This window comes from Tamandua tetradactyla, chromosome 6 (genome assembly GCF_023851605.1).
Source record: "Tamandua tetradactyla isolate mTamTet1 chromosome 6, mTamTet1.pri, whole genome shotgun sequence".
Classification (NCBI taxonomy): domain Eukaryota; kingdom Metazoa; phylum Chordata; class Mammalia; order Pilosa; family Myrmecophagidae; genus Tamandua; species Tamandua tetradactyla.
The window spans coordinates 182,441,046-182,455,232 of record NC_135332.1 but is presented as its reverse complement, the minus strand read 5'-3'; the positions used below and the strand labels follow the sequence as shown (position 1 = coordinate 182,455,232).

General features: G+C 51.4%; 1 protein-coding gene across 1 annotated transcript in view; it reads left to right on the top strand.

Moving 5' to 3' along the window:
• Positions 1-14,187, top strand: part of COL22A1 (collagen type XXII alpha 1 chain) — a 259,058-nt gene that overhangs the window by 134,541 nt on the left and 110,330 nt on the right. Inside the window, exon 24 of the mRNA XM_077163316.1 lies at positions 13,809-13,862. Coding sequence (XP_077019431.1) covers positions 13,809-13,862 — 54 coding nt within the window. The remainder of the gene's footprint in view (positions 1-13,808; positions 13,863-14,187) is intronic.

The window sequence follows — 14,187 nt, the reverse complement described above, 5'->3', positions numbered from 1 at the left end:
TTACTTCTCACTCCTAACATGGCAGCTTGGGAAAAAGCTTAGCAATGAATTCCTCCAATATTTTTCAAACTATTTGCTTTAAATGGAAGCCAAACATAAACTAGATTGACCAAAGTTTCTCTGACTGAAATAATGATGGAAACGAGGGAGGCCCCTCCCCAAACGCACACACCCAGCCTGCCTCTAAGGCAGCTCCTTGGAACTCTGATTTCCCCGTGATCTGATTGGGGTACCCAGAAAGAAACAACAACTTCCCAAAGGCATCTTGGAAAGTTGCAGCAGTGGTGGGGCTTACACTGAATTTTCTTCTTTCTTTCCCCTTCTTTGGCACCACATTTCACAGGTTTCCTTGCTTCAGGGAAAGCTGAGATTCATTTGTCTTTCTACAAAAAAAGTTCCAGAGCACCCAACTTGTGGCAGGTACGGTTTTCAGTGTGAGGACACAGCTGGTGAAAGGGACGGTGTCCTCAACTTCCGAGACACCCTGTTCTCCCGAGAAGATGGACATTGAAAGACTCATTACAAAGTGCTTCTGGGAAGATCCCCTAATATCTTCCCCTAAAAGGAGGCGTGATAAAGCACAGATCCTCGGCTTTTAGAAAGTTGTTTTTAGGCAAGGGGGCTTCTTTGTGCCTTGGAAGCCCCACTGCTGTTGAGTGTGTGCAGGAAGAAACAGCGCACGAGTACCACGTTGCTTTCTTGTCATTTAGCCATCAGTCTCTGGTTTAATCCAGAAACCTCCACCCAGACCGTTCAGGCAGCTCTTCTGCTTGGGGTGTAGCTAACTTGATTTTCTGGAGAAAGCGTGTCCAGTGAGGGCCCTGGCTGCAAGGCCACCAGAAGGCTGAGCAGGGCTACCCATCTCTGCGGCAATTATTGTCCATTGTAGTAACTTGCTCAAGGGCACAGAAGATCCTGAAGTGCCATACACGTATCGGAGAGCAGCTGTGCCCCTCTCCGTTCCCGAGAGCTCTGTCCTGCCTGGCTTTTGCCTTCAGTGGTGGCGGCCTTGGTTCAGCAGGGCTTTGCTGATCTTGCTTGGGGAGCTCTGAGACCTGGTAGAGCTTGAGCTCAGCCAGTCTCCCTCTACCCCCAACCCCAGTCTGTCCCTTCCTGCAGCGAGCAGCACGGCTCAGGGTCAGGACTGAAGGGAGGCATCGGGGAATTGAGAAAGGAACACAAGAGACAGAGACATGGTGAACGCTGGGACCAGGTGGGGCTCTGAGCTCTCACAGAGACTCAAGACCCCAGCAGAGTCAGCACTGTTCATTTTAGAGGGTTGCGAGGTAAAGAAAGTAACAAAAGTGGAAATGTTGCGCGAGAAAAGGGACAAGGCTTTCGGCCTCCTGGATGTTATACAGAAATAGAATAAAATGGGCTGAGGTTCCGAAGTTTCAGGAAGTGGGTTTTATTTTTGATGGCTATAGGGCTCAGCCTCTGAAAGTCTGAGCCCTGAACAAAAGGCAACCTTAGCTTTTATAAACTGTATTACATGCTAGAGATAAGGTAAACTTAATATGGCCACCGGCAATATTAAAGGAAAGACGATTGGTTAGTTTAAGGTGCAAAGCAGGTTACAGAAGCAGATTAGCTGTTGGGGAGGATTCCCCATCCCAGGTGTCTTATCTCACTTGCCTGCAGTTTCACCCATTCCTGAAGGTCAGGAGAGGGGTTTGGGGATTTTCCAGAGAAGACAGCTGAACCAGAAGAAGAAGGGGAGAGAGGCTGCCTGCTTTAAAGCCACTTGCTACGTAGCTAAAGAATGGGAAGGAGGAAGCAGGGGCTGAGCCATCCGCTGCCCTGAGCCCGGATGCGTCGGAAGTTACGCGTTTCCCAAGGCCTCCTTCGCCCCAGCCTCCGGCAGCTGCCACACTTCAGCGTTTCAGGACACCAGGCGCCTTTTCCCACAGAGACAGCTGTGCTGTATCTCTGCAGCGCGCACATGGCCTCTGTCTCATCCGCCCCCGACATTTCCCCCTTTTTTATTTTTGAACACAACTCGAAGATATTTATTTGGAGGGTTCAGATTTGGTTTCGGAGGGTTCGGATTACGATTGAAATGATAAGAAACAGATAAGTAGCAAAAGAATTAAAGACACTAAACACCAAGTTGAGTACTTTAAAATATTTAGAGGATTAAAACCTTGTAATCCACTTCAGATGTCCTGTGCCACTGCAGTGGGATCAACAACTTCATTGTGACTCTATTGCATGCTTAGAATTTCTTCATGTAATTGTTTTAAATTTAAACTGATATTATGGTGTCTCCAAACTCCCTGAAACTTTAGGCCAGTTTCATAATGACTGATTGTACAGAACTGATGTCACACATATGTACTGATAATTAGCATGGCATAGAACCTTTTGTCTGAATTTTAAACTTTCTACCACATTGCCAATGCCTATGACTGCGGCCCCTAAAGCATAGGCTTGATTTCTCACTTAGTATCTATTTTTTCTTGTTCTTGCAAGGCAGCAGAGGTGTTTTGAGCTGGTTATTAACAGAATGGGCATTTTGTACACCTTGAGAAAGAGCAACTGCAGAAGTGGTTGAAGTGACTAACAATGTGACAAGAGTAACTATTCCAAAATTAATTAATCCCAGTGCACAACGAGGGTGAGCCAGCTGGTTATGCATTTCCTTTAATACCTGAAGACCTCTATCACTAAATCAAGGTCTGGAGATATTGTGGGGATCATAAAAAAGGAGGGCTGGTCAAGTACAACAATCTGGGACCCAGATGCTTGAATTATTCAGTGTCTACAACGGGTAAGATTGCAATTGCTGCACTCAGTAGAATAATGATTTTCAGTTATGTTGATGTTAATATTCCCCATAAATAGCACATAAGATGTTGAACACATGCTCAGAGCCCAATACTTTGGGCCCCACATCTCCTAAGTCTACAAGACTATGGCTAGTTTGGTTAATAAAAGATGTGGCCATAGAGAGCTTCCAAATTTCCCTTTGATAATGTCCTTCACTGGTTGTGAGGATGGTTGTAATAAATCCTCTGGTGGTATTTTCCTTTTTGTTGCTGGTGTTGTTGATATTATGGGACCAATCAAAACTACTTTTGTTACTCATTGTCTCATATCTCATGGGTCGTGGATATACACACAGTCTCCAAGGGGGATCCCTTGGACCCACCTGAGCTTATGGGGATGGCACACCGGAAAATGTGGCCTAGGTGTCCTGGATTAAGGGGCTGAAGGCTGGTGTCATTAAATTCCTTGAAATTTTAATGTAGCTTGAAGATATTTATTAAATAGCTTATGCTCAGGAGTAATATGATCATCAGAGCACCCCCCAATAAGGTGGGTATCATTAGTAAATACGGGTACTGATTCTCCTTCCCAGGTAACTGTGTGTGCTATGGGAGGGTTAGGAAAATAGCTCCAATAAGTTTGGTTTGGCCCTAGGTGGTCACTTACCATATTTACCTGAATAGTTACCAGGGCCATCATGGCGAGAAGGAGACATCCTGAGGTTTTTTTCCACGCCTTGTCTACGAGTGACTTCTGAGCGTCAGATGTTAATTTCTTCAACTGACCCCAAGCAGCGTGTGCCACACCCCTCATGGTTTTAACCATCAGGCGTCGAGTCTTGGCAAAGCTCCGTTTTGCTGAAGTGGAGATGGTTGGTTTTAGGGGTCCCACCTCGGCAGTTCCAGTAATTTCGGGGACGTTCCTCGGTTTCTTGAGTGGTGGGATGAGATGCTCCTCTGGGTTCATGTTGCCTCACGAACCTCTCGGGAACCCATACCAGCTTAGATGAATTCTCTGGTAAAACACAAGCATGACCTCTACCCCAAATTAGAATGGGATCAGGGCCCTTCCATTGTCCAGTAGCTGAATCCTTCCACAAGGCATGTCCTTTAGGACTAGAAGACAAGTTCTGAAAATGCCTTTCTATGGCAGTAGTACCCTCCTCATCACAGTTAAAAAAATGTTAAAGTAAATGAGGAATGATTTAGTACATTATATGGTGTAGGAGATAGTCCATAGTCCCCCTTTTTAGTTTTAAAATTTGTGTTCTGAATGTTGAATGTGCTCATTCAATGAATGCCTGGCCTTGGGGGTTAGAGGGAATACCTGTTTTCAGTTCAATGTGTAGTTGTTGAGCAAGTGCTCAAAATTTCACTGATGTATAACCAGGCCATTATCAGTTTTAATTTCTTTAGGTTTTCCCATGACAGTGAAAGCGGCGAGGCAGTGGTTGATTATATGCTTAACACTTTCTCCAGTTTGTGCCGAGGCAAAAATGAAACCCGAGAAAGTATCAGTAGAAACGTGGACCCAACGTAGATGTTCAAAAGCCGGGATGTAAGTAACATCCATCTGCCATGGGCGATTAGCAGTTAAGCCTCTTGGATTGACGCCTGCATTAAGAACTGGGTAATGAATGCTGCACTGACCACATTGCTTAACGATTTGTCTGGCTTGTTCTCTAGTAAGTGTAAACTGTTTTCTTAGTGCCTTGGCATGTTGATGTGGAGGCTCTGCTCTCCAACAGCCTCTTCATAGGGAGTAGGAGATGTAACAGCTGCTACCAAGTGATCAGCCTCTGCACTGCCAACAGCTAAAGGACCAAGCAAGTTAGAATGGACATGTATGTGACTGATAAAGCAGTGATGCTTACGGGCCCGAATTGGTGACTGAAGTTTAAAGAATAGATGAAATAATTCTTCATTACTAGTGTGTCCAATGTAGTTTCTATAATTTTCATTGTACCCACAACATACTTGCTGTCACTGTAGATATTTAGGTTTTCATTGGCAGAGTTAGTAAGAGCTAGAATGATGGCCTGGATTTCTGCTCGTTATGCTGACTGAAATGACGACTGGATCATCTTTGATGATGTGGAGGGTAATATCCTGCCCTTCCTGCACCCGAACCATAGTAAACAAGGTACCAGCCTTGGGCAAAGGAGCTTGAACTAGGACTTGAGGGGAAAAAATGCTGTTTGCATGGCAAATTGCAAAATTTTGTTAGCTGGATAATAGGTATTGAGTTGACCAGTAAAGTTGGCAAATGCTAACTGCCAAGAGCTAGAAAACTGCCATAGCCAAGTTTGTTGCTGAGCAGTAAAAGGAACTGTGATATGCTGAGGTTCGAGGCCTGTAAGTTGTAAAGCCGTGCCCTACCCTTGCTAGTCATCTGAGCCACTAGGTCCTGATAAAGAGTCAGCATGTTGGAGGGAGGATGTGGCGAGCGCATCCATTCTGAAATCCCATTTTCCTGCCACAGCCCAGCAGAACGTGTGTGGGCTGTGGCCAGTGTGGTAAGATGGAGGTTTTGGTCAGGATTGAAACGAGTAAGCTGTGCTTCTTGCATGGCAGTTTCAACCTTGCAAAGGGCTAGACGGGGAAAGGTAAGTGAAGGAGGCCTTGTAAGGTTTTAGACAGAGGGACAGGGTCTCCTGTGGTCAATTTTAGGCTCGGGTTGAGCCAATTTATGTCACCTAACAATTTTTGGAAACCTTTTAAGGTTGTCAGACAGTCTGTTCTAATTTCTAATTTTTGGGGACGGATTTTTCTGGTTTCTATAATTTGTCCTAGGTATTAGAAAGGAGCGACTTTCTGAATTTTCTCAAGGGCTATTTGAAGCCTGTGAGTGGTGAAAGAAATTTCTAGTTCACTGAAAACGTCAATTGATTTGCACTTATCAGCACAGCTGATTAAGATGTCATCCAGATAATGAACGATGCATACATCAGGAAAATGTTGCCGGGCAGGTTGTACAACTTTGGCCATGGACTTTGGACAGAGTGTTGGGCTATTTGCCATGCCTTGAGGAAAAAAGTTCCAGCAATACCTTTTTACAGGAGGCTTTTAATTTAGGGAAGGAACACTAAATGCAAATCTTTTACAGTCAGTAAGATGTAAGGGAATAGTGAAAAAACAGTCCTTTAGATCTATGATGAATAAATGATGAGTTAAAGGGATAGCAAACCTGGTGGCAAAGGATCCTTAAGTTCCATAGTTTTATTAATGGCTCTGAGGTCTTGTAATAGATGCCATTTTCCTGATTTCTTTTTTATAACAAAAGTAAGTATATTTCATGGACTAATAGTAGGCTCTATATGTCCAGCATTTAGCTGCTCCTTGATTAACTGTTCAACTGCAAACAGTTTTTCTCCTCTAGGGACCATTGATCCACCCAGACAGGGCCGTCTGAAAGCCAAGTAATTGGAGAAGCACACAACTCGGTGGGATGTTGGCCAACGTCCCCATTAAAAACCACGAGACTGGTAACTGGGCCTCTTCTACCTTGGAGTCTGATCGGTTGGATGGGCTCCATCCACCCTTGCTGGTGTTTCCCTCGTCCTTTATTAGATATAAAATGTTGTTGAAACGTTTGATGAGTGACAGTACTGCTAGAGCTAACTAAAATTATTCCCATTTGTTCCAGAACATCTCTTCGTCACAAATTAACAGGGAGATTTGAAAGAATATAGGGGGTGAAATAGCCTGTGTTTCCTTCTTTGTTTTCTCACTGGAGGGCTTGAGCACTTTGCAGAGGGGCTGTAGCACCCCCAATACTCTGAAGGTCCGAGCTTGCATTTTGGCAAGGCCAGGCGTTTGACCAGCATTGAAAGGTGCTGACAAGTACATCACACCGGTATCAGTAATGCCCTTAGATGAGTTTCCAGTGACTTGTAACTCTGGTCTACCCTTTTGAACAGCTTAACTCTAGTACGCTACATCGGGTGGCCCAAACTGTTTATTTCCTCGAAGCTCTGACGTGAACATTTTCCTGGCCTTGATGTTAGGGAAAATGAGAAGTTGTGCTATTTTGTTTTCTGGTAAAATTTGAACAATAGTATGAGCAGTGAGGGCTATGACCTTTATTTCCCCTGTATAATCTTCATCTGTAACCCCAGGTAAAATTTGAAACCCTTTAAGAGACATGCCATTCTCCCCAGTATTAGACCGACTGTCCCTTTGAGGAGAGGCCCGTACACCCCTGTAGGGATGGGCTGCGGTCCCATTTCTGGAGTTAGTACACATCTGGAGGTGGGACTGAGGTCCAGTCCTGCACTCCCGGGGGCTGCTCAGAAGAGGTTCTGAATGAATTGCTGGTCTGGGGTGTGGCTAGACTGACAGAAGGAACCCCTACTGTTTGGCGGGGCTGGCCCCGAAGATAGCTTCCCTGACGGTGTCCTAAAGGCTGACCATGGATATCAGTTTGAGACGGACACTCATTGGTCCAGTATTTACATGGTGGCATCAGAGACATGTGCCTGGCACGCTAGGGTCTTGAGGTCACTGTGATGTCTTTGGCAGGTTCTTACCTACTGCTTTATAGTGCTTTGCAAAGTGTCCTGCTTTACCACATTTGAAACAGTTTCCACCCCTCTTTTCTTGGCTTTGAAACACCTCTCTGAGGGCAGCAGCCATAGCTAATCCCTCAATATGGACCAGCCCAATGTCTGCACAAATGCGAATCATTTCTTGAATATTGGCCTTTTTTCTTCCTTACAGGCTTGATTAGCATTGTAAAAGGCCAATTGCTTTACCATTAATTTTCCTGTTTCAACGTCCCCCACGATGCACCCAACCGCGGGAAACAATCCAGCTACGAAGTCCTGGAAAGGTTCGTAGGGACCCTGCCTGGCTGCAGGGATGTCTCAAGTCTTTTCTTCCTTACTGGGTAATTCACGCCAAGTCCTCTGGGCAGCTACAGCAATCTGTTGATAAGCCTGCAGGGTGAAACCAAGCTGTTGTACTTGTTGAAAAGAACCCGTTCCCGGAAGTGTCTCTGCCATCTGGGAACTTGATGCTGTGGATTACGCCCTGCTTGGGCCACACAAACTTCATGAAAACTAGTTTTCCACAGCAAATAATCCCAGAGTTAAGACAGGCTTTAACTATGGACAGCCAGTCATGTGAGCCCTGGGAGAGGTTCCGAGGGTCTCCAGCAGGCCAGGCACCAAAGGGGAAGTGGCGCCATAGCTGATTTCAAGTCTTTCAGCATTTTAAAAGGGACTGGCTCGTGATAATGCAAAGAATGGGTGGGATTGTTAGGGTGTAGGCTCTCCAGGACAGGAAAAACCCGAAACCTGAAACCCGGTGATACTTGAGTCCCAAGAATACTTTTATGTGGGGGGAAGTAACGCAGAGGAAGGGGTTTTAGACTCAAAGGTCACTTTCCTGCTACTTGGAGCCCCTCTAGCAGCAATGCTCAAATGAATGTCTTGCAAAGCTGAACTTAGAAGGTCCTCCTCCTCCTCAGGGTCAGAATTATACATTTCTGTTCTTGCTCCCTCCTGTAATTTTATTTCATCACCCCCATCTGACGGTTCATGCAGGGTCGGTGTCTCAGAACTGGGGGGAGCGGAAGGTTCTACAGGAGCAGAGCTCTTTTGAGGGTAATTTAAGACTGTCACAGCCCTGTACAGTTTCCTTTAGATTTTCCTCAGACTTGACTCTGCTGTCTCAGTTTTTGGGAGCCGGACTCTGTGGGGCCAGGAACAATCCATTTCTGAATTAAGGACCACATAGAAAAGGTATAAATGGGTATTTTGTCTGGACCCTTTGCTATATAGCGGTCTCTTAGCTGTTTTCCCACCTTGACCCAGGTCTCCAGATTGACTGTTCCTCCCTTGGGAAACCAAGGGCAAGTTTCCTGAACATAATCTAGAAAGGTATTGAGCTGGCTTCTCCTAGCATCGCCTCCCTTCGCCTTACGTGTGGCCTTTAACATACACACATAGAATTCCTGTTCCTTTAAACTTGAATGTCCGTGATTATTGCACCCGGCTGTCCTTTTCCGTGCCCCCCTCACCTTAGTTCCAGGTGGTGCGCAGGCCGCGGGAGCGCCCCCTCGCCTCGGCGTGGCCCCTCCGCATTCAGGCCCCTGCTCGGCGCCACCTGCGCGGACCCGCGCAGCTCCGTTTCGGGACTGGAGGGAGGCGACGGGGAACTGAGAAAGAAACACAAGAGAGAGACATGCTTAAAGCAGGGACCGGATGGGACTCTGAGCTCTCACGGAGACGCAAGACCTGGGAGGGTCAGCACTGTTTATTCTGTAGGGCTGCGAGGTAAAGAAAGTCACAAAACCAAGGAAAGGGAAGGAGGAAGCAGGAGCTGAGCCACCCGCTGCCCTGAGCCCGGATGCGTCGGAAGTTACGCGTTTCCCAAGGCCTCCTTCGCCCCAGCCTCCGGCAGCTGCCGCACTTCAGCGTTTCAGGACACCAGGCGCCTTTTCCCACAGAGACAGCTGTGCCGTATCTCTGCAGCGCGCACGTGGCCTGTCTCAGCGGCGCCCGACACCTTCCCCTGCAGAGTCTGCCATTCCCACAACAACCCCCCACCTTCATGTCTTAGGCGCACCCAGCCCCCGTCCAGGCGCCCCCCCCTGCTGCGCTGGGCTGGCCTTGCCCCACCCCCCTGCTCCGGGACCAGCTGGGAGTTTCTTAAAAGCTCTCGGGGTTTGACCCTTTCCTGGTCTCTCCTCACGACGTCTTCCTGCCCCTGAATCCTGCGGGGTAGACATGGCTTCCTCGCGTGAAGCTGACCCTGTCCCCTTCCTAGGGCACCTCTGTGCTCCTGCGGCCCCAAGACAAAGCTCTTCCTGCCCCAGGCTCGCCCCACGTTCCATCCCTCTGCAGGGACCAGGGCAGCGAACTCGGGCCAGCGAAGGGTCCTCTGTCCTGGCCAGCCTCAGGCTCCCCTGAAGGGGACATGGTGGGAAGGGTCACAGCGCCGCTGAGGGGCCAGGGACCTGCCACGGAGTGGAGCCGTGGCCAGGAGAGAGCAGGAAGGGCTGCGGTTGAGCCTCCCCAGGCCCCTGCCCAGCCCTCCGCCCGCCCTGCTGCCCCCGAGTCTGTCCCAGAAGCAAGTGGGGACCCTGGAGCCAGGACCTGACTTGGAGCACGGCAGCAGGTACCGGGTGGGGGGGATGCAGCCTTCCAGGGTGGGGCCTTGGCACCCCCGTGGATGGCTGCTTCTGCAGGCCTTCAGCTGCCCTTCCATGCCCCTGCGGCCAGCAGCGCGGGGAGCCTGAGCATCAGAGCAGGGCCAGAGGGCAGGCTGACCCCGCTGCGGCCTCCCTGTGTCTTCCCTGTGCCCCCCTGCACCCCCTGCGCCCCCCTGCTGCCTCCCTACGGCTCCCTGTGACCCCTCTGTGGCCTCCTTGTGCTCCCTTACGGCCCCCTGCCCTCCGCCTGTATCCCCTTGCAACCCCCCCATGGCTCCCCTGCTGGCCCCTTGTCCTCCCCGCACTCCCCGCATAGCCTGAGGAGACCGGGGGCAAATTGCCCCCCTTCTCGTGGCCCATGATGGTTCCCGGACAGCTGCTTCTTGCTGCTCCAGCCTTCCCGGGCCCTGTCCGTGAATGCCTCTGCTGTGGTTACGTCTCATAATGCATCTGGCATTTCTCTCGGTCCTGGGCCTGCAGCGGTAAATGAGCAGATGGGTGTCCAACGCCGACTGTACGCCCAGCTCTGACCCAGATGCTGTGGGTCTGATGGTGGCGCAGGGAACAGTGCCGTGGTCCTACTTCCACTTCACCCGTGCCCAGTCTCTCAGGCTGCCACACCGGTCCACAGTGGAGCAGACCTGGTCTAACAAGTAGTGAGACCCACGTCCCCAGAGGTGTTCAAGCCAGGGTTGTGCCAGCACTTAGCGAAGGTGGGGTATTGGAGGTTTAAAAGGGCAGGCCCCAGTATCGTTGATTTTTCTCCAAGTGCCAGTTCCTTATCTGCAAAACGGCATGAAGAAGACCTGCCTGCCAACATTATTTGAGGGTAGGTCGAGGACGCACTGGAGAGAAGGTGGCCGGGCCTCTTCACCTCCCTTACCTGTTTTCCCTCCTCCCTCCTGACTGCTTTATTAGGCTTACATTACTGTGGTGGTGGTGGTGGTGGCACACAGAGTTGCCTGGATGAGTCACTCCCCAAACCTGGTGCATGTCAGAATTATTTGAAGAAAAGCTCAGAAGTCACTGACCCCTTGGATTTGTCTGGGACCTGCTACCCCCAGGCCAGGGCCTGTGTCCCTGCATTTACAGCCAGCTCTCCAGGTGGTCCTGCAGCTGCCTGACCTGATGGGAGCCACTGGCCATGCCACCTGGGCCTGATGGCTGTGTGACCTCAGGCAGGATGCTCGCCCTCTCTGGGCCTAAGTTTCTTCACCACCATACAAGGAAACTTAGTTTCCAATGAATGATCATTAAGGGTGCATCAAGCCTAAAATGCTGTCAGCCTCTGTGCTGGTTTGAAATGATGTATGGACCCTAGAAAAGCCATGTTTTAATCCTAATCCCGTTTTGTAAAGGGAGCCGTTTCTTCTAATCCCTATTCAATACTGTATGTTTGAAACTGTAATCAGATCATCTCCCTGGAGATGTGATCTAATCATGTGTGGTAGTTAAATTGGATTAGGTGATGACATGTCTCCACCCATTTGGGAGGGTCTTGATTAGTTTCCTGGAATCTTATACAAGAGGAAACATTTTGGAGAATGAAAGAGATTCAGAGAGAGCAGAGAACAACATAGCCACGAGAAACAGAGAGTCCACCAGCCAGCAACCTTTGGAGATGAAGAAGGAAAATGCCTCCCAGGGAGCTTCATGAAACAGGAAGCCAGGAGAGAAAGCTAGCAGATGTTGCCATGTTCACCCTGTGCCCTTCCAACTAAGAGAAACTGTGACTGTGTTTGCCATGTTCCTTCTCACTTGAGAGAGAAACCCTGAACTTCATTGGCCTTCTTGAACCAAGGTATCTTTCCCTGGATGCCTTAGATTGGACATTTCCATAGACTTGTTTTAGTTGGTGCATTTTCTCAGCCTTAGAACTGTAAACTAGCAACTTATTAAATTCCCCTTTTAAAAGCCATTCCGTTTCTTGTATATTGCACTCCGGCAGCTAGCAAACCAGAACAGCCTCTAAAGCAAGAAGACTGCAAGGGGCTGCAGGGACATTTGGGAGAATTGAAGGGGGCAGGGGTGCAGGGTTGCAGAAGGCCGGTGAGGGCCGTGGTTTTCAAGTGCCTCGTGCTCCACCGGGAAGGCCAGCAGGGAGGGAATCAGAAGTACTTGTCTTGCTGTGCAGAGGGTTGTCCTGGGCCTCCGTGGGCTCCTGGAGTGGGGGTGCCCCCAAGGTGCCAGGAGAGGGGAGCAGAGAGCAATGCGACAGCAGGGCACCAAGAAGGCTGGGGTGCACGCTGTGCGCTGCGGCCTCCTCCTCACCCCCCAGGCCTCGTCCACAGAGCGCCCTGGGGTGGGGCCTGGGTCACCCCCACTGCTGCCGGCCCTCCACTGCGACAGCCAGGTCCTGGCAGCCTCTTCCCGAAGCTTCCCCGCAGGGGGCGAGAGGGGCTGCCCAGTGCCGCCCCCACCGTCCTCCAGGACGCTGACCCGCCGCTGTGCGCCTGCCAGGCCACGTGGGTGGGAAATGCCCTGCAGCTGGAGGGGGCCTAAGCCGGGGACCCGGGCTCACCTCCACAGACTGGGGGGCCAGGTGGGCGGTGAAGGGGCGAGGGCGGAGCTCGGGGAGGTGGGGCCGGCAAGGGCCTTCACAGTGGGTGGGCGGTGGGAGGGCCCCTGTCTGGGCACCGAGCTGTAGATGCTCAGAGCACACAGGTGGCCACCTGTGGGTGAGCACGCCACACCTCGGGCCCAGGGTGCTTCCCTCCCCCTTCTCCCTCCTCCTCCCTCCTCTCCCTTCCTCCCTCCCCCCTCCCCCTCTAACTCCCCCTTCCTCCCTTCACCTCCCCCTCCCCCTTCCCCTCCCTCTTCTCCCCTCCCCTTTCTCCTCCTACACTCCTTAAGTGGCCCCACCCTCTCCTGCCCATCTAGGTCTTGCCTGGCCCCACCCTGCTCAGCGCCCACCCTTATGGCCCCTGTGACCCAGGGACCTGAGTAGGCTGTGCCCCCTTGTGCTCTCCTGCATCCACCTGCGTCTCCCTGTGTCCCCCTGTGCTCCCCTTTGTCCCTCTGTGTCCCCCTGTATCCGCATGTACCCTATGTCCCCCTGTACCCCCCGTGCTCTCCTGCATCCCCCTGCGTCCCACTGCATCTCCCTGTGTCCCTCTGCACCCCCCCCCGTCCTGCTGTGTTCCCTTGCATCCTCCTGCATCCCCCTGCATGCCCCTGTGTCCCCCTGGTTCCCCCTGCATCCCCCTGCGTCCTGCTGACCCCTTTGCTCTCCTCCACCCAGACCCGGCAGGCCCTAGCCCTTACCGTCTCTAGCATAACTGCCCCCCACGCCTTCCCTGCATCCCCGCTCTTTGCTCCTAGGAGGGGGCAAGGGGCTTCTGTCTAAAGCTTCTGTTCACTCACAGGGCCTGTGTCTGTCCCTGGGCAGAGAATGGGCCCCAAGGATCTGAGAGGGAGGGGGATTGAAATCATCTGTTTAAAGGAGGGTCTGGCAGTGGGTTGTGAGGGCTGGTCCTCCATGGAGGCACCCAGAGAGCCTTTCCCCTGCCCGCTGACCACGAGGCCGAGGCACGGGCTGTGCCGGCTACGGTCCAGTGTGGGAAACACTGCTGAGGAGGAGCGCATGAGTGGGTGGACCGAACAACTGAATGATGTGCTTATTTTAAATTCCCAAAATTGTGAATATACAGCAGAGTAGACCGTGTAACAGATGCAGCTCTGCATCCATCACCCAAACGGGATGCATGCTAACGATTTGCAAATTTTATCTCATGTCTTTCCTTTTTGCTTGTATTGGTCTTTGAATGAGAAGGTGCTGCAGCAGGGCCGATGCCCTTCCCAGCCCCGCACGGCTGCAGGGCTGGACACGGGATAACAGGGGGCTGCCTGCACCTGCTGCGCTCACCCCACCTCTCTCTTTCCAGGGTCCTCCAGGACCACCTGGTGTCTCGGGCCCCCCTGGCCCCGGGGGCCCCCCGGTAAGTCGTCTGTGGTTTGTTGTGCTTTGGGAGCCAGGGGCAGCTTCGTCTGGCCACCGAGACCAGGGGCGTCCGGCAGTTTGTGGTTCGGCCTCGAGGAAGCCAGTGGACCAGGCGGCGTCATACATTCCCGTCCCGTGTTTGGCGCCGCTGGGGCAGCTCCCTGGAGCGGGTGGTGGCGGCCCGGCAGGTAGAGGCTGCAGCGTGTGAGGAGGCCGGGGACGCAGCCCGCACAAGCCCAGCTGTCCACAGTGGCTGCCACTGTGGGCGGCGCTGCCCCATGGGCGTCCCCCTGTCCCCTCATCATAGCCAGACGGTTCCAAAG